Below are 26836 nucleotides of genomic sequence, written 5' to 3' on the forward strand. Positions count from 1 at the left end.
CAGAATCTTTTTATGAGAGAAGAGATTGTCAACTTGTGGCGCATGTTTCAGTATTATGTGCATGCTTAAAGTGTTTCAGTAGCTTCTGTTAAGTTCAAGGAGAACTTTTATTCAAAGGCTTATTGTGAGCCGCCTTGATTTTGGGAATGCCTTGTTAGCTGCAAATGAGTCGCTCCCTTTCAAACTGCAATTAGTTCAAAACACTGCTGCACGATTGATTTGTAAGCTCCCTTCTGGTTCTCCCTCTGAGCTCACACTGACATTTCTCCACTAGCTCCCGGTGAGAGAACAGTTGCTGTTCAAGCTTCTTTTGTCTTGTTCACAAATCTCTGGCTTGCTAGGGTGCACTCTATCTACGAGAAAAACTTCTTCCTTACTTGCCTAATAGGAGCCTTGGGTCTAAGGATCAATTGTAGCTATGTCCCCGCTGCATCTGTACTGCGAAGGATGGCAGTAGGTTAAGTTTCAGGACATGTTCCGACTCGATTATGTCCGAGCACCTTAGGCCCCCCTCTCTATCTGTCTTAGACGCTGGGAGTAATTCGGAGATCCGCAATGCTCCGCAAAAAGCTAAGGCATAGGCCACCCGGAATAATTGCGTCTCATATGGGGAAAAACAAACGAGCGGCAGTGTCTCCAAGATTTTAACCAACTTCCCTACGTCTATAGGCCTTCTGGAATCTTTTTCCCCTGGTGACAAGCGCTCCCAACCTCTCATTGCTCTTCTTACCCTCTGATCCTTTGTCGGGTCCGAAACTCCCTGTAGCCCTGCATAGAATGCCAATGCCGACAACTGTCTTTTCATGAATGCCACTGATTTCCCCTTCTCTTTTTGTTGTACTATGAAACCTAACACGCTCTGAGGCACAAAGGCGTCCACTAGGCCCGCTCCCCTTAAGTATGCTGTATAACAATTCCAGGACTTTTGATACATACTCTTAGTCTTGGGGGCCAAGGATGCAGATACCAACTCGGCAGCCGTGGGGCACCAAACTTCCATAGCTCCGCTGGGAAGGCTGTCATTGTCGTCTCTGCTTGCGGCCAATGCGCCCGGAATTCTGTCAACTTGAAACGAGACAATGCTTCAGCCGCTCTGTTCTCTACACCTGGAACATGTCTAGCAGTGAAATGGACATTGTGGCTCAGGCACTGCAATACTAACTCTTTCAACAGCCTGAGCACCCAAGTGCAGGTTGCTCTCTGGTTATTAATCACCATGACTACTGACATGCTGTCCGACCAGAATATAATACGCCTGTTTGCAAGCATATCCCCCCACAAGTGCAAAGCTACTACTATGGGGAACAACTCTAGAAAAGAAATGTTATGGGTCAGACCTCGCTCTATCCATTCGTCTGGCCAGTGCTGCATGCACCATTTGGGGCCCAAAATCGCCCCAAAGCCAATACTCCCTGCAGCATCAGTGAATAGCTCAAGGTCAGCGTTTGAGGTGCTGGCTAAGCCTGGGCGTAGTTCGCGTAGCCGCACTCCGCGGAGCTACGCGAAGATGCACTTGCACTCCGCGAACTACGCATAACTCCGCGAACATGCGTAGTAGCTTGCTTGACCCGTTCGCGAGCCGTTTTTCGTCTTCGGGAGCGCCGTGGAACTCTGGAACCTGCTCAACACCACATCTCAGACGTCGCCTTCCTCACGGAAACCTCGATGAATGCCTCCTCAGCGCCCGACATCGCCGTCGCCATCCCGGACGGATACAAGATCACCCGGAGAGACCGCGTCAACCAGACAGGAGGAGGCATCGCCATCGTCCACAAGAACACCATCCGCATCACGACCAACTCAGACGACACCCTCACAGCCGCCGAACATCTTAACTTCCAGATACACACTGACCCCAAGACCACACTCAAAGGCACCCTCATCTACAGACCCCCAGGACCTCGCACACAATTCAGCGAAGATATCGCAGACTTTATCAGCCCGCACGCCCTCGCCTCCGCTGACTACATCCTCCTGGGGGACCTCAACTTCCACCTGGAGAACAACAACGACAACAACAGCACCAACCTGCTGGACAACCTCGCCAACCACGGGCTCAAGCAACTGGGGAACACCCCCACCCACTACGTCGGACACACGCTTGACCCAGTCTTCTCCTCCAGCAAGTACATCTCCTTCAGCCACTCCACCGGACTCCACTGGACAGACCACAGCTGCGTCCACTTCAGCTTCATAAAGACCACGACTCACCACCACCCGCAACAGGTTCCCAGCAGGAGCTGGAACAAGATCACCACCGACCAGCTCACCACTTCACTCAGCCAGAACCCTCCCGCCAGCTCAACGGACCCCAACCAAACAGCCAACAACCTCACACAGTGGATCACCAACTGCGCTGACGACCTTGCACTTCTGAAAAACCATCCCAGCAGGCCCGGCAGCAAGAAAGCCTCCTCGTTCAACGACTACCTCAAGAACTCCAAGAACTGCCATACCCTCGAGAAAGCCTGGCGAAAAAACCTAACTACAGACAACATGACCGCCCTCAAGCACGCCACCCGCTAACACCACCAGCTGATCCACACCACCAAGAAGACAGCATTCAAGGAACGTCTCGACAACAATGCACACAACAGCAAGGAACTCTTCAGCATCGTCAAAGAGCTCTCCAACCCCAGCGCCGGAAACAACGACATCACTCCCTCGCATGACCACCCTCCGCGACTGGACCCCGGTCAGCACCGAAGACACCATCCACACGATGAACACTATCCACTCCGGATCACCAACAGACCCATGCCCCCACCACGTCTTCAGCAAGGCCGACTCAGTCATCGCACCCCAACTCCGGGACATCATCAACTGCTCCTTCAGCACCACCACCTTCCCGGAGAGCTGGAAGCATGCCAAACTCGGAGCCCTCCTGAAGAAACCATCAGCGGACCCCGCCAACCTCAAGAACTACCGCCCCATCTCGCTCCTCCCCTTTCCTGTCAAAGTCATCGAGAAGACCGTCAACAGACAGCTTGCTGCCTTCCTCGAGACGAACGGATCCCTCGACCACTCCCAGTCCAGCATCCGCGCCCACCACAGCACCGAGACTGCCCTCATAGCAGCCACTGACGACATCCGAGCCCTGCTCGACAACGGGGAAACAGCGGCCCTCATCCTCCTGGACCTCTCCGCAGCATTCGATACGGTCTGCCACCGCACCCTAGTGCAGCGCCTCAGCAACATCGGAATCCAAGAGAAGGCACTGGAGTGGATCATCTCGTTCCTCACCGGAAGAACCCAGAGAGTCCATCTCCCCCGTACAGATCCAAGGCCACCGAAGTCATCTGCGGCGTACCACAAGGATCATCACTCAGTCCCACCCTCTTCAACGTCTACATGAGCCCCCTCGCAGCCATCGTACGCCAACACAACCTCAACATCATCTCCTACGCCGACGACACCCAGCTGATCCTCTCCCTTACCAATGACCCAGCCACCGCTAGAACCAACCTACACGAAGGGATGAAAGACGTAGCCGAGTGGATGAGGAACAGCCACCTGAAACTGAACTCAGACAAGACGGAACGGAAGTCCTCATCCTTGGATCATCACCCTCCGCCTGGGACGACTCCTGGTGGCCCCCTGCCCTGGGCAGCGCACCGAAACCAACGGACCACGCACGCAACCTGGGCTTCATCCTGGTCTCCTCCCTCTCAATGACCAGACAAGTCAACGCCGTCTCATCATCATGCTTCAACATCCTACCCATGCTCTGAAAGATCTTCCGATGGCTCCCCACCGAAACCAAGGAAGATGGTCACACAGGCACTCGTTACCAGCCTACTGGACTTCGGAACACCCTCTATACGGGAACCACAGCCAAACTCCAGAAAAGACTCCAACGCATCCAGAACGCCTCCGCACGACTCATCTTGGACATCCCCCGACACAGCCACATCTCCGGACACCTGAGAGACCTTCACTGGCTCCCCGTCAGCAAGAGAATCACGTTCCAACTCCTCAACCACGCACACAAGGCCCTCAACGACCTGGGCCCCAGGTACCTCAACAACCGCCTGACCTTCTACACTCCCACCCGCCAGCTATGATCGACCAGCCATGCCCTCGCCGCCGTGCCACGCATCCGAAGATCCACCATGGGAGGAAGATCCTTCTCCTACCTGGCAGCCAAGACTTGGAACTCCCTCCCCATCCACCTCCACCTGACCCAAGACCACCTCTGCTTCAGTAAGCAACTCAAGACATGGCTGTTTGAGCAGTAGCGGACCCCCCTCCCCCAAGCGCCTTGAGACCCTCTGGGTGAGTAGCGCGCTATAAAAATATCCTGATTGATTGCCTGCATGCTCGGGATGTGTAGCGCGCGAAGTTACCCATGAGGTTTGTCCCGCCCGCGTCCCCTTATTTCCGGTCACTACTAACGTGTTCTCGAGTTATTCTGTGCCAGATTGCAGTTTCTGCGTGTTCGGCAACTCGATCTTACCGACAAGCATCTTCGCGCACGCGAAAATGCTATTGAGCGCGCGAGAACTACGCTACGCAGCAGTTTGCGGAGTATTCGACAACTTCGCGTTCTCCGCGGAGCGCGGAGTTGCCGAAACTCCGCAAACTCCGCCAACGGAGCGTAGTTCTTCGCCCAGGGTTAGTGCTGGCTGCCCGCCACAACACCGTGCCATTGAAATCTTGCAAAAAACATTTCCAAATCAGTAGGTCCTCCCTCACCTCGGCTGAAAGCCTCACCCTGTGGTGTTTTGCCCGCAGCCCGGACATTGCCCTCGCTATACTCCTGGAGAAAGCCCTGCCCATTGGTATGACCCGCAGGGCAAAGTTCAGTTGACCCAATAGAACTTGTAACTGGTGTAAGGTTACCTTCCTTGCTCCTAGGCAGCTATCAATTGCGGCCTTGAAGGCATCTACTTTAGTCTTTGGCAACCTGCACACACCTGTTGTAGTATCAATTTCAATGCCCAAAAAGGTCAAACATGTAGTCGGGCCTTCGGTTTTTTCCGCCGCCAATGGCACCCCCAGCGCCCCAGCCAAATGCTGGAAGCCCAGAAGGGCCTTCCTGCAAGACTGGGAACCCTCGGGACCCATGAATAAAAAATCATCCAAGTAGTGCACTACTGCATGCGATTTGTCCGAGGTCAGGAACTTCTCCACCGCCCATTCCAAGAACCTCGCAAACGTCTCAAACTGCACAGGCAATAGAACACCCCATAGGCATGCATAAGTCTACGAAGTAGTTACCATCAAAAGTGAAACCCAAGAACCTGGTATCTTCTGGGTGAACAGGCAGTAACCTAAAAGCCGACTCAATATCAGCTTTAGCCATTAATGCTCCTTCCCCCAGTGCCTGCAATTTTTCAATGGCCGTGTCAAACTTGGTATACCGCACCGTGCACAGGTCTGGGTCTAGCTTATCATTGACAGACAACCCTGGGGGGCTTGATAGATTATGAATCAGACGGAATTTACCTTCCTCTTTTTTCGGAACTAATCCCAACGGCGAGCAAACCAGATTATGGGTAGGTGGATCTTTGAAAGGGCCCCCGACCCGTCCCAAGGATACTTCCTTCATAATTTTGTCTCGCGCTGCCTCCATATTTCGCAACACTGAGCTTTGATTACGGGGCGGGACATTGGAAGGGGGGGCCGAAGACTGGATACGGAAGCCAAACGTAAAACCATGAAGCAGGAATTGAGACTCCTCGAGGTTGTCATACCTACTGAGGAGGTGTGTCAGGACATGCCGTTTAATGGGAGTTGGTAGCCTTGTCGGAAGTTTTAGGCTTTCCCTTTGGGGTGACCTGGCTGGACTGTTCCTTGGGATTACCAGTTTTCTTAAAACATCTGATTTCAGGATGAGAGGTTCCACCGCAATACGAACATCAGTGTTTGAACCTGCACGAGACCCCCCTGGTACACTCATTTCTGTTAAACTGCCAGCAGGCCTGTTTTTTCTCGCCAACGCCTTTGTCACTCCGAAAGGACTGACTCTGAGCGGGGGGAGCAGAGTTAGACGTTGAGGGGGAGGAATAAAACACTGTGTGCCATAGATTGATCTCCCGCTGGTCCCATGATATACCTGGGTGGACTGCTTTCATCTGTCTAAACATTTTATCATACTTTAACCACCCCTGGCCTGGAAACTCAGCTGCCGCCCCATGAATCAGGAATATATAGCTCATCATTTGAGGGCCCAGCACAGGATACTTTTCCAATATAACTGCGGCATATATAGCAAATCCCGTGATCCAATTTTTCATGGACCACTCCACCCACGACTTCTTTTGATTATATTCACCCTCTTTCCCACTTTTGGGTTTTCCTGCCGCTACCCCTGCATTAAGGAGGTCGAATACCTCCACATATTCACCTCTGAGTATCTTTTCCTTCATATCTGCTGGCACGTGCCAGGTGATCCCTGTGGATGGCGATAGGGTCATTGAGGATGAACCAAACATTAACGGGCTAAATGCTAACAGTGGGTGACCTGTTGGTTGCCCCCCAGCCACCCCTTGTATCTGGCTATTAGGAGACCCAGTCACATCAACAACGGTGCTAGCCATTGGGCCCTGCTTTGGACACCCTAAATTCGAGTAAGCATTCATCATTAAGGGGGCCCCATTTGTCGGGTAGGACATGGCAGGAAGCATCGAGCTTATGGGGCCGTTACCTATTTCTTGCCCATGCGACCCATATAATTGCATCCCTGGTAACTGCGCGACCCCTCCGGGTTGCACCCACACTTGAGACACTCCGCTACCCGGTTGCGCCACAACTGGTGGTAACATACCCTGCGAACAGGACCCCCCCACAGGAGTGACGGGGAGCCCTCCTATTTGCGTGGGCCTAGCCACCACGTGCTGCCCCTCAGTATCGTCTTTGTCTTTATCTGCGCCTGAATTAGAGTCAATTGTCTCTAGCACCTCCTCCTCACCTGGTGATGCTGGTTGGGGGTCTGCCGGCCTTTTGTCGCACCTTTAAGCTTTTCTGGGGTACGCTTCGCTCTCTTGCCTCTCCCCCTTTCTTCCTGCGAATTCGCATCTGCTCTAGCCTCTTCTCTCATGTTCTTTAGTACCCAATCCACGCCTTTTTCCCTTGTGAACTCCAGCAGCTCCGTAAAAGCGAGGTATTCATCATTTTTGGCTGCGGGTTCTTTGCCCTTCGGTGCCCTCTTCGGCGGCATCCTGCACTTAAAGAAAACAAACGTTAAAAACCTTTAACTGATATTACATGCATTTAGGCAAGCCGTGCGCGGCTTGAGCTTGTTCCCGGGGAATCAGGTTGTGCTAAATGCGCCAGCGCTCCCCCCCCCTGGATATGAAGACAACAAGGGGGCGACCTCAAAAGCATTTAAAATTACCGCTGGACCCCGATCCCCGAGCCCCACCCCATTCCATCTCGGAATTAATGCAATTCCGTTCATTCCTTCAACAAAAACGTATGAACCAAGAGATACGAATGCATAACGTTTAAACTCAACCATACAACACACTGCACGGCCCGCTAACCTAGATCACGAGTTGGATTGACCCTCGCTGTTCACTCCTACGCGATGGTCCCGCGATGTCTTCTCTAGGCGACGTCCGACTCCTGGGCGGTCAGCGGACAAAGAGGGGGCCTCTAAGATGGTCGCGGGCTTTTATGCCTCGCGCCCTACGACTACTTCCGGGGCGTTCCGCCGCCCCCCGTTCCAATTGGTCCTTGCACCATATCCACTTCCGGGTCGACTGACTCGGAAGTGAACCTACTCTGGGTCGGCCCTTTGGCTGCCACTAACGACGCCATTCCCCAAGGGGGGTGGCGCCTTGCAATTGACTTATTAACCTTTGTTATTATAGCTTTTAATGTAATCCGCTGAAATAACTTTTAAAAATGTAGGTTCCCATTAGGATAGTATTGCAGGCAATTACAAGATCATACATCAAACCTATGAAAACTTCATCCAAACTGTTTTAATGTTTGCTCTAGCTTTCTTCTTCATTAAAAACAAGTGGATAAATATCTTGATGGTTGATGTACGAGATGGGACCCTTGTTAGGGCAGTAGGTTCAACAAGGGATCGTGGACAAACATGACCATCTTATATTTTTAAAGGAACTTAAAATCAAGCCTGAGTGGAGTTCGCAGTGCTTTGCTACTCGGAACTCCGCGATTATCCCGATTTTTATTTGCGGAGTTCTGCAAGTGGCGGAGTGCAGTGCAAACTGCCGTTTGCGCTGATCTTCTGTCGCTCTAGTAGAAATTCTACTGTTGACGAGCACGAGCAGGTAAACTCAGCAGCACTACACGGAATGGAGTTTTCTGTGTTCCGCGTAGTGTAGAAAACTCCGCAAACTCTGAATGGAGCGGATTTCACTGCCGAGGCCTACTTAAAGTGCAATCAGCTCTTCGGAGCCACAGTTCTCCACCTGATATACACGCCAGTGGCAACATTATCTATGAGAATACTGATCACATATTCAAATCGCTGAATGTTTAGCCTGTGAATTTCAGCCTTGTCTTTACAGCTAGTTGGTAAGGTTCCGTCTACATCTTTTTTGCAGATGAGGTCACTGATACATGAAAGAGTTTGGCAGATAAACTGTTTTCGCTCCCTTTTCTGCCCAAATGTGACTTTATGGTTTAGTGAATGAGTTTATTACAACTTACCAATAAGTGTGTGTCCATTGAAACAGAAGACCATGGGTTCTGATCAGCTGATTAACATTAGAACGATGAGCATCTTTTTTTGAAACATTTATTTTCTTTCAGATGCAACAGCATTTAAGAGGCAGAGTCCTTGTGGCAAATCAGACATTTTTAGAACTTCTTAAAGCAAAAATTAAGTGAACCCACTTTGTCAAATGTTGCCCAGTATGATCAATAGCAGAACACTATCGGGTAGAAACCAACAAGAACTCCTCTTTCTCTTGCAGTTTTGGGGCATGATATGCGGGTGGGGTCGCAAACCAGTTGGTGACTTGTTTTGCACTAGTGAGTTTACAACGCCCCCCTTTCATTTTGCACTGCAACTGATGTACTAATTAGTTACTTAAACCATTTCCTATAAATAGGGATGTACCAAACCCTGCCTCATTAATATTTTAGATTGGAGATCTTTTGTGACTCCCTGAGACTGGCTGAAAATACAGGGATGGAGGTCTGCAATGGGCAGCAAACCCTCATACATTCGTATATATTCTCTGCATGTTTACATTTTAATAGTCCCTGGCCTTTGAAGGGGCATGTGCTGCTTTCAAAAGAAAAACAAAAAGTTAGCTTGCAGTGCTGGGGAGTACAAATTGGACCCCGGACCTCTGTTTCACATAATGGAGACTGTCCACCCGAGGTTAGCTTCCATTTTGTAAAGTGTTATCACCCTTTATTTGGTCTCGTTAACTCATCAATGGCTTGCAATCACAATTATTGATGCCTTGCATTTCAACTCCCAAATGAGAAGAAAGTACCTTTTTTACTTCCCAATTGAAGACAGGTTGCAAGGAATACTTTGTGAGTCGGAAATAAATGTGTAATGTACAAAGAGTACTTAGTATAATACAGCACACTATTTTGCCATATCAGAGCACTTGGTTTTTCAAATTGAAGTCTTCGGGTTGATTGGAGGTATCTAAAGGCTGTCTTAACCCCTTCACTGCTGGCCCGTTTCCGCCCCTGTGCGGTAAACAAATGAACAGGGGCGGGCCATGACGAACCCCAGCCGTCATCAGCACACGAGCACCGTAGTGCATGACGGCTGGGGTTCGTCATCAGCATGCAAGGGGTTAAAGAAGTTCAACCTGGTCGATAACCTGATCAAAAGGATAGTGGTTCTCTACCATAATCCCACTGCCAAAGTTAGAGCTGGAGGTATAGTCTCCCCTGCTTTGAATCTAAACCAGGGGACTGGACAAGGCTTCCCCCTCTCACCCCCACCCCTTTTTCTCCTGGCTTTGGAGCCGTTTTTTTCCCAACACATTAGGGTAAGTACAGACCTTATGGGTGTCTCCTTTGGAGATTCAAATGTATAACTTGCAGCTGATGCAGACAATGTATTGTCACTGAAGAGGCATGCACCGCAATCCCAGCACTGAGAATACCATACACCTGGATACTCCCTTAACAAGGACAAATCCGAGGTAAAACTAATCAGCCTGTATGGTGATAAAAGTATCCTAGGCTCATCAGGTCTAACCTGGCACAAGAACTCGATCAAATACCTAGGTCTCGAGTTTACAAATGAACTATTAACCACTCTCCATACTAACGAAAAGATCTTATCCAAAAAAATAGAATCCCCTCTAGATGAGTGGTCTCCCAAATTCCAATCTTGGTGGGGTAACGCAGAAACCCTGAAGATGATGATAACCCCACTGGTCAATTATCGGATTAGCATGCTACCCATATTCCTATCTGATGATTTTTAAAAAAAAAAATTGACAAATCCTTCAGTAAATTCCTATGGCAGGGCAAAAAGCCCAGAATCTCTATGAGAAAACTCATGCTGTCCAAAGCTAATGGGGGCATCTCCCTACGCATTTTCAGAAACTATCAAACCGCCTTCTTTTGCAAGCAGGGTGCAAATTGGTTTATGGACAATCCACCATATGTACCACCCTGGGTGGCGACCGAGAAGTCCTTCATACAGAATATTCCTCTAGCGGCAATAGCTACGATGCACATATCCCATTTACCACACTCAAGCAACATCATACAGAACACCAAAAGAGCCATCCTACTCCTGGACTCCCTTACGGAGGTGAAATTAAAACCATTTTACTTATCTTCCTTATGGTACAACCACACACTCAAAAGTGACGGTTCACCATTCTTCTGGGCAGACTGGTCCCGCAAGGGCATTAATTTAATACAAGACATCTATGAAAACACTTCACCTATACCGTTCTCAACCCTGCAAAATCAATTCAATCTTACTAACCTAGATTTCTATAAATCCCTTCAGCTTAAGGTAGGGCTTACCAAATTGAATCTAGCAGGGACTAACCCCTCTATCACCATCCTCCTATCTCACCCATCCAAAGTAGGACACCTGGTCTCATGAGTGTATAAAATTCTCTAACCAAAACAAAACCCTCTCTCGTAACCAACGGAAGTGGGAAGCCGATTCTATCAAGCCAAATATTACTTTCAACTGGCCCGTCATCAACAAGTCTACCTTTTCACATAAAACTTTGCTTACCCTTTCACAAACTAAATTAATGTTAATTAATCGGACTTATTGGATGCCCGCTAGACTCTTCAAGGTAGGCCTTACAAAAGATCCCAAATGGCAGTGGTTATAATCTTGATCCAGGTATCTGTTAACCACCATCCTTCCTGAATGAGTGTGGAGACCCAGAGATCCACCCACTGGAAGGATTGGACAAAGTTATTTGAGTCGTACCTGATCGCAATGGGGAGTGAAAAATTCTAAGCATTGCGAAAACATCTACTAATGCATAATTTGGGAGTTCATGGGCGAAAAGTATTTGAGACTCTACCTGAACCCGAAGAGGACTTACTCAGTTGTGTGAGTTTGGGGATCTCAATGACTCCCTCATAAGAGACCACTCGTCCGATGTACAAACAGCAGAGTTTAAGAATAATTACTCACAAAAACCCCACTCTTAGATGTGCCATTTCCATTGCACAGTCGATTGAACATACGGCAAAGTGTGTTAAAGAAATGAAAGCCAAAGAAGAAATAGTGGCTTCCGTACAAATAGAAGCTGCTGACAGTGAAGTACTTAAAGTATCTAGCAAGGTGGGTGCTAAAGAAGCACCATCCTTAAATCTACTGAAGTGAGTCAAGGTTTAAAGTGTTTTTTAGATGTGGCAGCAGCAACCATCTGGCCAACAGCCCCTCAAGTACAGCACCTAGCATTCTGTGTAAAAAGTGTAATAGGAGAGGACACCTAGCCAGATTGTGTAGAGGGGGGTGAATAATACTGTCAATGTAGTCAATTCTAATGAAGAACCACAGGCTAAATTTGTGTTCCAAGTAAAAGACACTGAATCGAAGGGTAATCCCAATTACCCTAAGTGTGTAATACTCTTTGACAACAAACCATTAGAAGTATATGCTGATTCCTGTTCCCCGTTCACACTGATAAATCTAAAGGACTTTGAGAGTTTGCTGGGTCGCAACAAGGCCACCTTAAATCCTCCGGATATTTCTCTGGAAGGATACACCAGAGACCCTATTTCTCTCGTGGGAATGGTAAACAGCCACATTGACTTTAAAGGCAGATCCACGGTTGGCAAGCTGTACATAGTTTGGAGTGGAGCGAACCTGCTGGGATGGCAACACCAGAAAGAATTGGGTATCATTCTGGACCCCAACGACAAGAACCAATTCATCCTAATTGACCTTCCTAACAACAACAAATCCCTGCAGGAAGCCTTTCCGTGTCTGTTCACGTATAAACTAGGTAAATTGCGAGATTTCCAACATAAAATTAAGGTTAGACAAGGTGCCAAGCCTGTGGTCCACAAGACACGGCAGTACCACTACGTCTGAGAGAAACCCTTTAAATGGAATTGGATAAGCTGTGCGAAATGGGCGTCATCCAACCAATAGAGGCTTCTGAATGGCTAGCTCCATTAGTTTGTTCTGGCGTCCAAGGCCAATGAACAAGGCTTTTGACTTTGTGTGGACCTCCGCTGACTCAATGAAAACATCTGGGTAGAGATATTTTCTCTCCCCAACATAAAATGTAAATTGATACTTGTATAGCGCACTACTCACCCGCAAGGGTCTCAAGGCGCTTGTACGAATACCGCTGTGGAACCCATCCTGGCTTTCCCTGTGAGGTGTCCACTCCTGGGCCCCCCCCCCAGGTGGAGGCCCGGCATCCTTAGTGTTGTGGGGGCCGTTGTGGAGATTAAGCAAGCTATTGCCCAGAGTTGCAGAGTGGGAGTCCATGATTGGAATAGGCACCGAGGTGAGAATTATCAGGTCCGTGGAATTTTTGAGCCCAAGACCCGCCGAGGCGGGGAATTGAACCCTGGTCCCTGGCTAGACCTCTGCATCAGGGTCTGCCGCGCTAACCATTGAGCCACACTTCTCCACAACGAGATGCTAAGTACCATGCGCAAAGCATGTTATTTTTCAGTAATTGACCGATCTATGTCTTATCAGGTATAACTTCATTCTGATGACAGCATTTACTTCACCTTTTCGGGCTTACATGTTTGTAAGAATGCCGTTCGGCCTTGCCTCAGCGGCTTCCATTTTTCAAAAAATCATGCAGCACATTTTTAAAGGTTGCAAACAACACCCTCTGCTTCCAAGACGACATACTAATGTACGGAGCAACAGAAGAGGAGCATGATGCTACCCTTTACTCAGTGTGCCATAAAGTCTCGCAAGCAGGGTTAACGGTTAAGCTAGAAAAATGTAAGATCAAGGTCACGTCAGTTGACTATCTGGGGCATACTATTTCCAAAGATGGTTTTATTTCCCAAGCACAGCTTAATCCAAGCAGTCAAGGATGCTCCGTATCCATCAAGCAAAGAGGAACTTAAATCTTTTCTTGGACTAGTAGAATATATGTCCAAGTTCGTGAGGAACTTTGCCTATCTATGTGATGGTTTATTTCATCTCCTTAAGAAAAACACAGTATTTGGATGGGAAGAAAAACACAACGATATGGTCAGTGATAAAACAACACATTCTGGAATCGCCAGCTCTAAGTACATTTGACCACAAAAAGAAAACTGTTAACTACGGACGCCTCTGGTAAAGGGTTAGGAGCCATGCTTTCTCAAAAAAACAATGGTGAAGAAACAATCATAGCATTTTCATCCTGTTCCCTCAGCACCGCAGAACGGAACTAATCAGTCATTGAGAGGGAGGCATTGGCATGCTTTTGGGCAGTACACCATTTTAAGTTTTTCTTGTAGGGTATAACATTTGTAATACACACTGACCACAAGCCGTTAACTTTCATGTTTTCATCCAAACATACCCAAAATGTCTCCCCACGGATAAACAAATGGGTCCAGGGCCTCAAACTTCTGCTTTAAAGTAGAGTATCTACCAGGCCCCAATAATGTGGTAGTGGACTATCTATCCAGGGCACCCCTCATGGATAACGACAGCGAGGAACCAATAGATGTCCCATTTTTTCGATGCATCTTCCCTCACTAACAGAAGAAGGGTGAAACGAGAACATGAAGAAAGATAAAGTCATGGACGTACTCAAAGACTTCACCATCAATGGTTGGCCTAAAAAACTTTCTGAAGTACCAGACATTGCCAGAGAGTACATGAAGTTAGACTTGAACTAATACTCATGTCTGGACGGATACATCGGGGTAACAGTCATTCCACCCGAGGGCTTGAGGAGTAAAATAATCGATTTGGCCCATGAGGGACATCTGGGCCGGAGTCTCACAAAAAACAAAGTTAGAAGTTGCTTATGGTTTCCTAAAATGGATTCTATGATTGAACTCAAGGTCAAAGAATGCTCCAGTTGTGCTAAAAGCGACAAAAGCAAAATCCTTCACAAAGCCCCCCCTCTTCCCTGTCGATATGCCCATGGTACCGTGGACCAAACTTGCCAGAGACATAATTGGACCAATGGAGGCCCTAGGTCCCCCAAAAAAATCAATGTTTGTGCTCGTCGACTACACATCACACTGGGTAAATTTCAAGTTAACGTCATCCACCACAACGAACAATCTTATCAATTTCCTAATGAACATTTTTATCTATGAAGGCATTCCAGCAAACCTCGTAACGGACAATGGGGTGCAATTTGTGTCTGAGACAATGAGAGAATTTCTGGATGAACAAAACATGAAACATGATAAGACTGCACTCTATTGTCCTAAAGCAAACGGTATGGTAGAGAGGGTGAATCGCCTAGTGAAGGTACACATTCAACTCGCTATCAACAATGGGTTCAACATTGAAGATTCCCTTAGAGAGTGCATATGGGAATACCACACCACTCCCAACAGTGTCACTGGGAGTTTCTCCCTTTGTATTCTTGAGAGAAAGGGAACCTAGCACCAAAATGAACCCTAGGTGGTTGGTGGGAGGAAAAAGTGTTTAGCTAAATCTTGACCAGAGAAATGAGAGTTCAATTACATCAACAAAAATACAAGTTGTGGTATCACAAAAACACATGGGGTCAAAAATCTTAATTTTAAGGCAGATACGCCTGTAGTTGTCAAAAAACCCACTCATTTGCAACCCGGGTCGAGCAAGTACTTTGCTCCCCTACAAGTGGACTATTAAGAAAAAAATGTAGTCTGCTTAGAGAACGGACAGACATGGAGTCATGAAAGACTTGTGGACATCTCATAATGTTGACTTTACTTATGTTGCGTTCCCCCATATAAAGGAGATGTGTTATAATCATGATACGAGTACCCTACTGGTACTTTCCACCCCCCTCATCCCCTGCCCCATAGAACCTTCCAAGGGAGTTCAGGTTAGATTGTTGGTGTTTTCACTGTGATGTTGAGGAGAGCGGATGATCGGATTAAAGGTCACTCTTATCTGCTCTGGGGTGTTCTTTTTTTTCTTTTGAACTTCAACACTAGTGTTGCGGCAAACACAAGGGATCCCTCACACATATGATGTTTGAGTGCCCCCTGCTCCATGACTATTGGGTTAATGTGTTTGAATTCATCACACATACCCTAAAAATCGTCCTCACGATAGACTTCTCATAAACTGGACCCCTTGGACCCCCAAATCAAGAACGACTATGATCGGTTCCTCCTGGACCTAATGCTTACTCTAGCCTGCAAACTAATATTAAACAGCTGGAAAAACTGCAAAGCAGTTTCTTTTTCTAAATGGCGGGAGTGGCTAACTTTTCTTAGACGTGCTGACAACCTTGCTCTTCAATCCTCCTTGTGGAGATGCTCACGATGCTCGATCTGGAACGCCCTAGACAAAAGCGCCTTTACCTATAAACCACCATGATCATCACAATGGTAAACTCACCTCACCCTCAATTCTCTAAGTTCACTCTGTAGATGACTCGCCTATACTACTTCAGCCACCCACTCTACCACATGCGTCTGTATCCCTCCTCACTCTTATGAGATATTGCCATTTTATTCACCCTATGCATTATATTATGACGTAGATGTCAAGATTAATAACTCTACTTGACTTTTATTATGCCGATTTCTAATACCCATGCCTATCTAATGGTCAATGTATAAGAAGTATGTATGGCCTTGTAGTTCACTACACATGATATGTTATGACCTAATATGAAACCCTGCAATATTCATCTCCATATGCCTATGTATTTTCAATATATACAGTACTGTTCTATTCCTAATGTAGAATGATTGCGATACTTGCATCTGCATGCCTACGTATTATCCTCTAAACAATGTACCATTAAACCCTTGATGTAGAGCATTTACTGTATCAACTTGGGCACAGACTCCTCCACCTCCCCCTTGCGTTACTTTCCTTTCCTACTGTGGATTAGTTTAGTTCACCAATGTATCTCTGCTGTAAAATGTAATAAAATATTTTGAACACAAGAAGTCTTTAGGCCCCTGGACTAGTTTCATACATTTGCTCCTAGTTCTGGAAACATTGACCACGAAAAGAGAAAAACAAAGGTGTGTAGCGATTAGCTTAATTTGATGCAGTTCTCCTGGTTTGATGTTTGTTCATCTGTTGGTGGAAAAAATGGGCGTCTAGTGTTTTACTGCCAACTATCTCACAGTACCGCTTTCTTTCTAAAACCAATATGGCAGAACCTATATTCCCCCTGTGCAGGCCTCCTTATGCTTACTTAGAGGTGTGGATATAATAATTGATAAACCATGCTTGTGGTTACTTAGAACTGGTTCTGGTGCAGCCCCTCTCCATGGGAATTGGTGCTTTGCTGGCTAACAGGACAATGAACGGTGAAGATCCAGTTGTGAAGTACATCTGCTTGTTCCGGGGTATGTTTTCTTTGAAGATAATTACGTTCCTGGGCACTGCCGAGGTGGCCATCCTACTAGGCAGAAAAACATCCCCATACACCCAAGCATTATATCCACAGTCTGGGAGCAATGCGCATTTCACCACATGGGAACCATCGACAGTCTGGTGACAAGGAGCACTGGTAGTAAAGCACATTCGGCCCAGGTAGAAAAATGTCCGCTTTCTAAAATTGCCATTTTTAAAATAGTAATATAAAATCTGTCTTGACCATTAAGTTGGAAATTACATTATGGTTAAAATGAGACATTTAATTATTTTCGAGCTATTTCGAAACTGACATTTTGAACCATAAGGTTTTATAATGTAACCCAGTGCTTTTTTTATGACAGAGCCAGCCTTACCACAGTGAAAAACAACGAAGGATTTTTGAGTGCCAGGACACGTAAACATGTAAAAATTATGTACAGATGTCTTACTTTTAACATACCATGACACCTTGTACTGTGGGCATGTAGAACCTACCTTATTGATGACTTAAAAGCATGCAAAGGGAAGTATTAGGCTGGCAAAAGATTTGTTCTGCCAGGCCGAATTTGCAATTTTGCTACTGCTTACGCAGGCTGCAGTGACCGGTCTGGAGACATGCTTTGCATTGCCATTTTAGTGGTGGCACATCATGTGTTGCAATTCACTAGTGACACTTAATTTACAGGCCCTCAGGGCACTTTTGTACTATGTGCCAGGAACTTATAGGCAGGTTAAACATGCCAAACTGTAGTTATAGCCAATTTCAATGTGTTTTAGGGGTCAGAGCACATGCACTCGGGCCTGGTTTTTTCTATTGTAGCTGAGCTCTCCCTACCTGACCGGGTCACCCCCCAGCCCCTACCCTCACAAACCCTGTGCAATTCTCTTAACTCTTTTTTTTCTGACAAAATTTCCGCTATTAAAAACAATATTCCCTCCACCACTCTGTCCCATGATTCTGTCCTCCCTATCTCGAATCCCCATTCTTTCTCTAAATTTCCCCCTATCTCCCTAGATATCTTTCTTTCACTACTCCAGACGGTGAGCTCCGGCTCGCCCAATGATTGCTGTCCCACGTCCATTCTAAGAGCTGCCTTCGTGGCCTGCCCCGGCCCCCCTCTTGATCTCTTAAACCAATCTCTTCTGTCTGGCGTTGTCCCTAATGCTTTCAAAAGCGCTGTGGTGGTCCCCATTTTAAAAAAGCCGGGTCTTGACCCTACTGCGCTGGCTAACTATCGCCCCATCTCCCTCCTCCCTTATTTGGGAAAGGTTTTAGAGACTTATGTCACCCGCTGCCTCAGTGCCTTCGTCGAGGAAACTCACTTCCTCGACGATCGTCAGGCTGGGTTCAGACCTGCTCATTCCACTGAGGCAGTTGTGGTGGCAGTTATGGACACGCTGAAACAGGGAGCTGACAGGAATCTGGCACAGGCCCTTGTACTGTTAGACCTCTCTGCCGCTTTCGACACGGTCGACCATGGTATTTTGGTCGACCGTGTCAGAAATGCTGGCATTTCGGGCTTGGCCCTGTCATGGGTGATATCTTTTCTCCACTCCCGCTCTCAATCCGTCCGTCTTTCCTCTTTTTCTGCCCCTCTATCCTCTCTTTCTTGTGGTGTTCCCCAGGGTTCTGCTTTGTCCCCGCTTCTGTTTAATCTTTATATGCAGCCCCTTCTTGTCTCTCTTCGGCAGTTTTCACTTACTGCTTTCAACTACGCAGATGATCTGCAGCTTATTTTTCCTCTCAATTCCTTCCCCTCTTCCTGTTCTAATTTTCAAAATGCCATGCTCTTTATCTATGAGTGGATGAACCTGAGCCAACTTAAGCTCAACCCAAGCAAAACGGAGCTGGTGGTGACCGGTGGCTCTCTAACTCCCTGGTCTCCCAACTTTTGGCCTACAGCTCTGGGTTCCCCTCCCTGTCCAGTTAATACTGTGAAGAGCTTGGGGGTCACCATCTCTAGTGACCTCTCAATGCGGCCACACATTAACACCGTCACTTCGGCTTGTTTCTTTCATCTTCGCCGAATTGGGAAGATTCGCAGGTTTCTATCCCAAGAGGCCCTTATTCTTGTTATCCTTGCCCTCATTACCTCACGTCTAGATTATGCCAACTGTCTATACGTGGGGGTCCCTGCCTGCCATCTGTCCCGACTCCAACTGGTCCAGAATCAGGCAGCCAGATTAATTTTTCAGCAACCTAAACATCAGCACGTCACCCCTTTGCTGAAAACTTTACACTGGCTCCCAGTTGTACAGCGGTGTGTTTTTAAAATGGCCTGCACCATCTTCAAATCCTTGTTTACCTGTGCCCCTGCCTTTATCTCTTCCTGTTTGCACGCCTATGTCCCTTCCCGTCACCTTAGATCTTCGACTCATAACCGTCTGATCACCCCCAGGTTCAATCGTAAGAAACATGGGGGAGCCGGTTTCTCTTTTCTTGCTCCTGTTACCTGGAACTCCCTTCCTCTTGCCATCCGTCTGTCCACTGATTATCGTTGCTTCCGCAATTCTCTGAAAACCTACCTGTTCCGTCTGGCGCACGGCTAGCGGCCTTGTTCCTGAATGTTCTTCTCCCACCTGGTCTAGAGCGCCAAGAAACCAATTGGTGTACGTGCGCGGTTATGTTATGTTATGTTATTTGTACACTTCTATAGCGCACGGCCACTCCACTGGAGTATCCCGGCGCTTTGACGAAGACTCCCAACCGAAGATGGGGAAAAAAAAAAAAAAAAACATAACACCAAAAGAGCATACAGACATAAAAACAGCCCCAAAGATTACGGGAAGAGCCAAGTCTTAAGGGCCTTGCGGAAAGACAGAAGACTGGAAGTCTGTCTTAAAGAGATTGGAAGATCATTCCATGCATGAGGGGCTAAGTGCCGAAAAGACCGTCCTCCTACTCTTGCCCGTTTGATAGTGGGAACACTCATTTTTGATAAGGACGAGGATCTAAGAGATCTGAGAGGGGTATACCAAGACAGTCGCTTGGAGATATATTTGGGGCCTATGCCATGCAGGGCCTTGAAAGTCGTGGTCAGTGTTTTAAATAAAATCCTTTTTGCAACTGGTAGCCAATGCAATGTGGCAAGAAGATCCGTAGCTCTGGCTTTCCTTGGAAGGCCAAAAATGGCTCGGGCTGCAGAATTCTGGGCGATTTGCAAACGCCTGACCAGATATTTAGGAAGTCCCAAAAACAGAATGTTTGCATAATCCAGCCTGGAACAAATCAGTGCCTGGACAATAATTTGTCTGTGCTGTACCAAATCTTTTTTAATATTAATAATAATAATAATAGCAGTGCACCAGTGTGCAGCGTCCAAAAACCAGCAACCCATACCAAAAACAATGGGGTGACCATTCAAAACAAACATTAGTAAATGCATTAGATTTCACCTATTTGATTAACCCCTTCCATGTTGATGACTGCTGGGGGCCATCATGAACCCGCCCACTCTTAAAAACAGCCGCACAGGCGCAGAATTGCGGCTGCGCCCAAGGGGTTAATACGCTTTGTTTATTTGTAAGTTGTAGCTTGCTGAGTAGGTGTTCAATGTAACTTACAGAAAGTCTGTTATGACGTGTATGTACAAAAAGGCAAGACATTGTGCTGTTACTAGTGGTATAGTGTGGTTAAGTAATTAGTAAAGCTTTGAGAAATGAAAGAGGGAAATAATAGAATTAATTGATATAATTGCAATGTTATTTCTTTAGAGGAGTTCTGACAATGTTTGTGCCCGGTACCACTGCACCTGCTGCACCGTTTAAATTGTGACTGTTGTCTGCAAGTTAACTACACTTTTTCAGGTTTAGCCTGCAAAGCGCAGGCGCTTTGCAGGCTAAACCTAAAAAGGCATTTTTCCTACGCAAGCCTTTAAAACTCTGATCCTGTGCTGCCTTCTCCCGCTTGCAAGAAAGCAGCAGTGCTGGGGGAATGAGGGCGAGAAGTTTGCCATCTAACTCTTTGAGGTGTTCTGAATATTCACGTCTCACAGGCTGTGAAGGAATGCTGAGAAGATGGTATTTTTTCAGCTGGAGAATTGTGAAGCCCTAATCTTAATCCCTCATAGTGAGTGACATTTCATGGTTCCATTTCCGCCAGGCCTCCGCATCTACTAAGTATTTGAACATTATATTGTTTGAAGAACAGGAATACTTGGCTGAGGGCGGTTTCCTTATCCTCTGGGATGATATGTTGGTAGACATTCTGAGATGCTGCAGTGTAGCCTTATCAATGTTACAGAACATATTTTGGGGAATTCCACTTCAAAGGTCTTTGAGGGATTAGATGGACATTCATACAGTTTAAACCACTGCTGTTCATTGCTCTAGTTCCCAATTATAATTTGGCAATGGCCTTTTTAATTAGCCGCTGATCCTAAGAAGCACAAAGTGATGCAGTTCACCTGCTTTGAAGCTGTGCAACTGTATCGTACTGTCAGGCCAAAACCTGGCACGAAAGTAATGTTATACCAAGACCAGTTTGCCTTCTTGTGCTAAACAGCTTCTGAAATTGTTCAAGGTTTTTCTAACATGTAAGAAGACTTCTTGCATTCCCACTTGAGGTAACCAAACACGGTCTTGTCCAATTTCATTAAAAAAAAAAAGTTATCTTTATACTTCATTAAAGGATTTACTTATGTTTTAGAGTTAGCTGCCTTCTCTGCCAGAAGCCGGTGATTGATCAGGAGTTGTCCAAATCTCCAGTATGCGGTTCTAGTGCAAGACCGTCTCAAACACGGCCTCATGTTTTACATGTCTATAGAGTATGGCTCAGTACTGTGATGAGGGTGTTGTGCCCTTCGCGGTCACAATGCAGCATTCAATCAATCAAAACACTTGTATAGCGCGCTACTCACCCGGAAGGGTCTCAAGGCGCTTGGGGGTAAGGGGGGCTGCTACTGCTCGAACAGCCAGGTCTTGAGCTGTCTCCTGAAGGTGAGGTGGTCCTGGGTCAGCCGAAGGTGGATGGGGAGGGAGCTCCATGTCTTGGCCGCCAGGTAGGAGAAGGATCTGCCTCCGGCGGTGGCTCTTCGGATGCGTGGTACGGCGGCGAGGGCGAGTCTGGCGGACCATAGCTGTCAGGTGGGCGTGTGGAAGGTCAGGCGTCGTTGAGGTACTTGGGGCCTAGGTTGTGGAGAGACTTGTGTGCGTGGGTGAGGAGCCTTAAGGTGATCCTCTTGTTGACGGGTAGCCAGTGCAGGTTCTTCAGGTGTCTGGAGATGTGGCTGCGTCGAGGGATGTCCAGGATGAGTCGGGCTGAGGCGTTCTGGATGCGTTGTAGTCTTTTCTGTAGCTTGGCTGTGGTTCCGGCGTAGAGGGTGTTTCCGTAGTCCAGCCGGCTGGTGACGAGGGCCTGGGTGACTGTCTTCCTGGTTTCGATCGGGATCCAGCGGAAGATCTTGCGGAGCATGCGGAGGGTGTGGAAGCAAGAAGAGGAGACAGCGTTGACTTGTCTAGTCATCGAGAGGGAGGAGTCCAGGATGAAGCCCAGGTTGCGTGTGTGGTCTGTCTGCTTGGGGGTGGTGCCCAGGGCTGGGGGCCACCAGGAGTCGTCACAGGCGGATGGTGATGGTCCAAGGATGAGGACTTCCGTCTTGTCTGAGTTCAGTATCAAGCGGCTGTCATCGGCTAATCTGCAAATGTTACACCCCCCCCGCCCTTCCTATCCTTCTGTTTGTCCTTCTTCCTTCCACGAGGTCATGCTCTCTCGTACACACCTTGATTTGGGAGGCAGAAGTCCCTGCCTTGCTGAGCAAAGTATTAGTAGAGGTGGTATCCCTGAAAGAAAGGTAAATGCTTATATTCCCGTTACTTCTTGATTTCCCAGAAGGATGGAGGCTTGAGACCCATATTGGATCTCTGCATTCTGAATTTGTTCATTGGGTTGGCATGAGGCAGTTATTGCTGTTCCTGAATTTGGGAGATTGATGGCATCTCTGGTCCTTCAGGATGCCTTTTTTTATCTTACAATTCTCCCTAGCCACAGACCCGACTTGAGGTTTGTTGTGTTGTCTGTGGGATAGAGCGGGTGCTTTGGTGCTGTGTACTTTGTATTGGTAGGTGATATATCTGTGGCAGTTGGTTCAATGATATGGAATCTTTGTGGTAGCAGTCCCACTTGCAAGCTCCCTCAGCTTGAGTGTGCACACTTTCAGCTACATCTTGCTAGAGGACCATGCATGTGAACTTCACATTGAAGTGACGAGAATATCCACAAAGGTCCAGAACAGCAAGGGTCCTCCATATTGTGCCATACATTTTCCTCTGAAGAATTCCTTGGGGAAAGCCTTCAGATTTAGCTGCTCTTTAGCTTTGCTGCATGCAATTTCCCCACCTTTGCCAAAAGTCTTGCAGAAGGTGTGGGAGACTAGAGCACCAATGCAATAGCTAATAACTTATTGTGTATATTGCACTTTTCTAACCAGCAGGTAAGTTTTCTGTTTAAACACCTTCAAATTGGGCATCATATTGTATTGTAATTGCCTTTATATATTTCTTACTTTCTCTGACTAGGTGTCAAAGTGCTTTTTCAGCAAGTAGCATGCTACTCCGGAACCCCAAAAACGATTAGTGGTGAATTAGTATAGTGAAATATGAGATTAATTTGAGCAGTCGCTATGTTAGTCTGTTATTTGGATTGGGAAGGATAGAAGAGGAAAAGGTTTGCATTTATAAAGCACTTGCAACCCCTGATGAGGTGTTGAAGCACTTTTCAGCGAGTAGCACGCTACTCTGGAACCACACAAGTATTAGTGGTGAATTAGTCTAGGGAAAATGTAATTTAATTTGAGCAGTGGACATTTTAGTCTGTTATTTGGATTGAAAAGGATAGTGGAGGTATGGAGAAGGGAAGGGTTTACATTTATATAGCTATTGCTCCCCTGATGAGGTGTTGTGGCACTTTTCAGCGAGTAGCAGGCTTCTTTGGATCACAAAAAGGATTAGTGGTGAATTAGTGTAGGGAAATATGAAATTAATTTGATTTGGGCAGTGGACATGTTTGTTTGTTATCTGGACTGTAAAAGGAATAGTAAAGTGGAGGTATAAAATTAAATAATGGGTACATCTTAGTTCATCCAAAAGTTTCTTGTTCTTTTTTCACTTGGTCAATGAAGTGCATTTGCAAGCTCACTTTAAAAGTTTTTAAATCTTAACAACAATTGCAATAAATAGTTTGTAATATCGATCTTCAAAAAAATTAGTTGCTCGGGCATTCTTTTTTACTGAATCGTGGTTTTTGAGACACGTCTGTGCATTGTACATCTGTTGTGTAGAAAACAAGTTTTGTTATTGGGTTGAGGTTTTCTGTAGCACAAAGTTATCCATCACAGGTCCAGGAGTACCTTTTCACATGGCATTTTTTCAGGAGATCCACGTAAACATTTACATACAATGAATCTAAATAACCTGTTTTCCCTAGTCGTTTGGAGTACTTTACATCGGATCTGGCTATCCAAGCCCTATATTAAATACCCCTGGTGCAGCACAATTTACGCATCAGCATACCAATTAATTGGCAATTGCCACTGACACAGTTTCAGAGAATGTCTTCTTGTCTGACAAAAGTGTGACAATAAGCGGTTAAAAGTGTTGGGGACCAGCACACCAACCCGCTTCAAACTCTTTGAGTTGTGTGAGGATGAGTCTCTACTTCTAAGCAGCTCAGATTGCATCTCCCCTCTCCATGTGTATTCCTTGCATTAGCCATGAGCGAGAGGAATCTATATGTAGGTCTTCTAATGTTCACCAATGTGTGTTCCAGTTTAATGAGCATGTGAGGCAAGAGGATCACTGAATGCACAAGCTCACAGGCAGGTAGGTACACTGGCTGCCTCCATATCATAATTACCTAAAATCGGGTTAGAAACTGGAAACTGAGATGTTATTTTTAAGCACCATGCTCTGCTTTTTCTTTTATGAATGTCTTGGTTGTGTAAACATTGTACTGAAATTCTCACAGTGACATTAATGTACTTTTTTTCCCTCTCTCTAGCTTGCTCAGTTGTTAGCAGAATTAAATTCAATACCTGGACTCTTTCCGGCGAAGACACAGACTCCTACTCCCTCTGTAAGTCATGTTTTTAAATACGTTTAAAAAACTAAACATTTCTTAAGACCCCTCTTTGCCTAGATTATAGTGGCTGCTTTGTAATCCTGTTTAGAGGCAGAAGAAAACCCCAAGGCGGTCGTTTACTGAGGGTGAGATTGAACGGCGCACAAACCCAACCAGGACCGCGCGGCCACCTGAAAACTTTGCCATGGAAAACTTTACTGCATCTGCAGCTAAATTTGCTGAACATCTTCACAAATGTGGGAACAAATCCCTACTGAAAAGAACACTGAGTGAGGTAATATAAATAATCCCGGATTTTTGGTACAATGACAAGAGTATACTTGTTTCTGTCCTAAGATTCTGTTCCATACTCCTAATGGGTACTCTAACCTTTCTCCCCTGTACAGAGTTGTGTGATTCTTTTATGAATTTCCTTTTTGGGAAATGATGCCCTGTAATTGTTGAATAGCGCAGGTGGCCCTACTGAGCCTTGGGGAGCCTACCATGTGATGTTTTAGCGAATGGATAAAGTTTGACTCGATCGGTGGTGTGCAGCAAGCGGGTAAATAAAGATAGCATTGCGTGACTGATGGTAGCTTAATCAGCTGGACTTGTAGAGGAACACTCAATGTCCAGTGCAGCCCAGAAGTATAAAACTCAAGGCAAAGTGTAAGCCCTGGTCTCGCATCTAGAGTAGATCTTTTCTGGTACCTTGTATTTTTGACTCTGCCCCATGGGACCTGAATCCTGCCACAAAGTTACCGAGAATGCCATTTTTGTTGCAAGTGTGACCAAAGCAGGATAAATAAACCAAAGATTTGTTGAAAATGTTGTCAGTGTTCACTGGAGGTTTCTCCAGGAGAGTGTTGACTGTGCTTTAGGAATAAATCCACTAGAGAAGGTTTAATTAACTTGCTGATGTGTGCCATCTTTCTGGTGAGACACTGGTTAACTACCTCAGCAATGCATATCTGTTTTCTGAAGTAAATAACATTTTTAATGACCTTAATGGCTGGTGCAAACTTGAAAAAGTGAGGGTCGGTTAGAACAAGCGGGTGTTGTCCAGGTGGAGCACCTGAGGCAAAGGGTGGTGGAAGGAATGTTTTGTTTTGAGCTTCGATTCTGTTGAAAATGAATAAGATGTGGTCACAGATCTCCCGAGCCCACTGGGAAGCTTGAAGTTTGAATATTGGGCCACTAAAATGACTGATGCAGTTAGGTTTCTAAAAAAGTACACATCTGGCTCCCCCATTTCTTTTTCTTCTCCTTTGCACCTTCACATTTAGTTGCTGAGTTTCTGATGGTTGAACTTACCCTTTCATACAGTACAAAGCTGGGTTAGGCCATAGTGTAATTTATATCACTCTTTGCATAAGGCAACCTTACCAGATCTTAAAGAGCTTACTCTGGTTGCCAGTAACAACTGTACTGATGTGGTTCCTCCTTGGTAGACTCGCAAGGGCGTCCTGCAGCTTCTGGCTTCTTTCTGTGCATGGGATCCACATGTGACTTTTTCCCCAAAGGTGGAGGCATATGTCCTCTTTTCTTTAGTTTTGTTTTTAAAGAGAACATTTGTAAAAATCTTTGTTGCTTCCTGGGCAGACAATCAGATCAAGGGTGGGGCTTCAACTACAGGCAGTCTCCTTGTGGTGCTAAATGTAGAAATTACAAACATGTGTCCGGTAAGGTACAGTACAGACATTGATTCTGCTGTCAAATTGCAGTAGCCTCAAATCATCATTGCTGACTGCTCTTTTGAAAATGCGCCGTCTACACAGTGTCTACTCTTGTACCTACAGACACCAAGCCAATGGAAAGCCATAACATGGCTGTTATCTCCTCACTACCGCGATCCAATAAATCAACATTTGGTACTCTCTTCC

General features: G+C 46.5%; 1 protein-coding gene across 2 annotated transcripts in view; it reads left to right on the top strand.

Annotated features, from left to right (window-relative positions):
• CDCA7L (cell division cycle associated 7 like) overlaps positions 1-26836 on the top strand; it is a 154531-nt gene that overhangs the window by 94261 nt on the left and 33434 nt on the right. For both annotated transcript variants that reach the window (XR_015300710.1, XM_086941718.1), the window contains exons 4-5: positions 24894-24968; positions 25063-25248. Coding sequence is in view for 1 of the 2 variants with exons in the window: in XM_086941718.1 (XP_086797844.1) it covers positions 24894-24968; positions 25063-25248 (261 nt within the window). In the remaining variant the exon portion in view is untranslated. The remainder of the gene's footprint in view (positions 1-24893; positions 24969-25062; positions 25249-26836) is intronic.

Source organism: Lissotriton vulgaris, chromosome 10, assembly GCF_964263255.1.
Source record: "Lissotriton vulgaris chromosome 10, aLisVul1.2, whole genome shotgun sequence".
Taxonomy (NCBI): Eukaryota; Metazoa; Chordata; class Amphibia; order Caudata; family Salamandridae; genus Lissotriton; species Lissotriton vulgaris.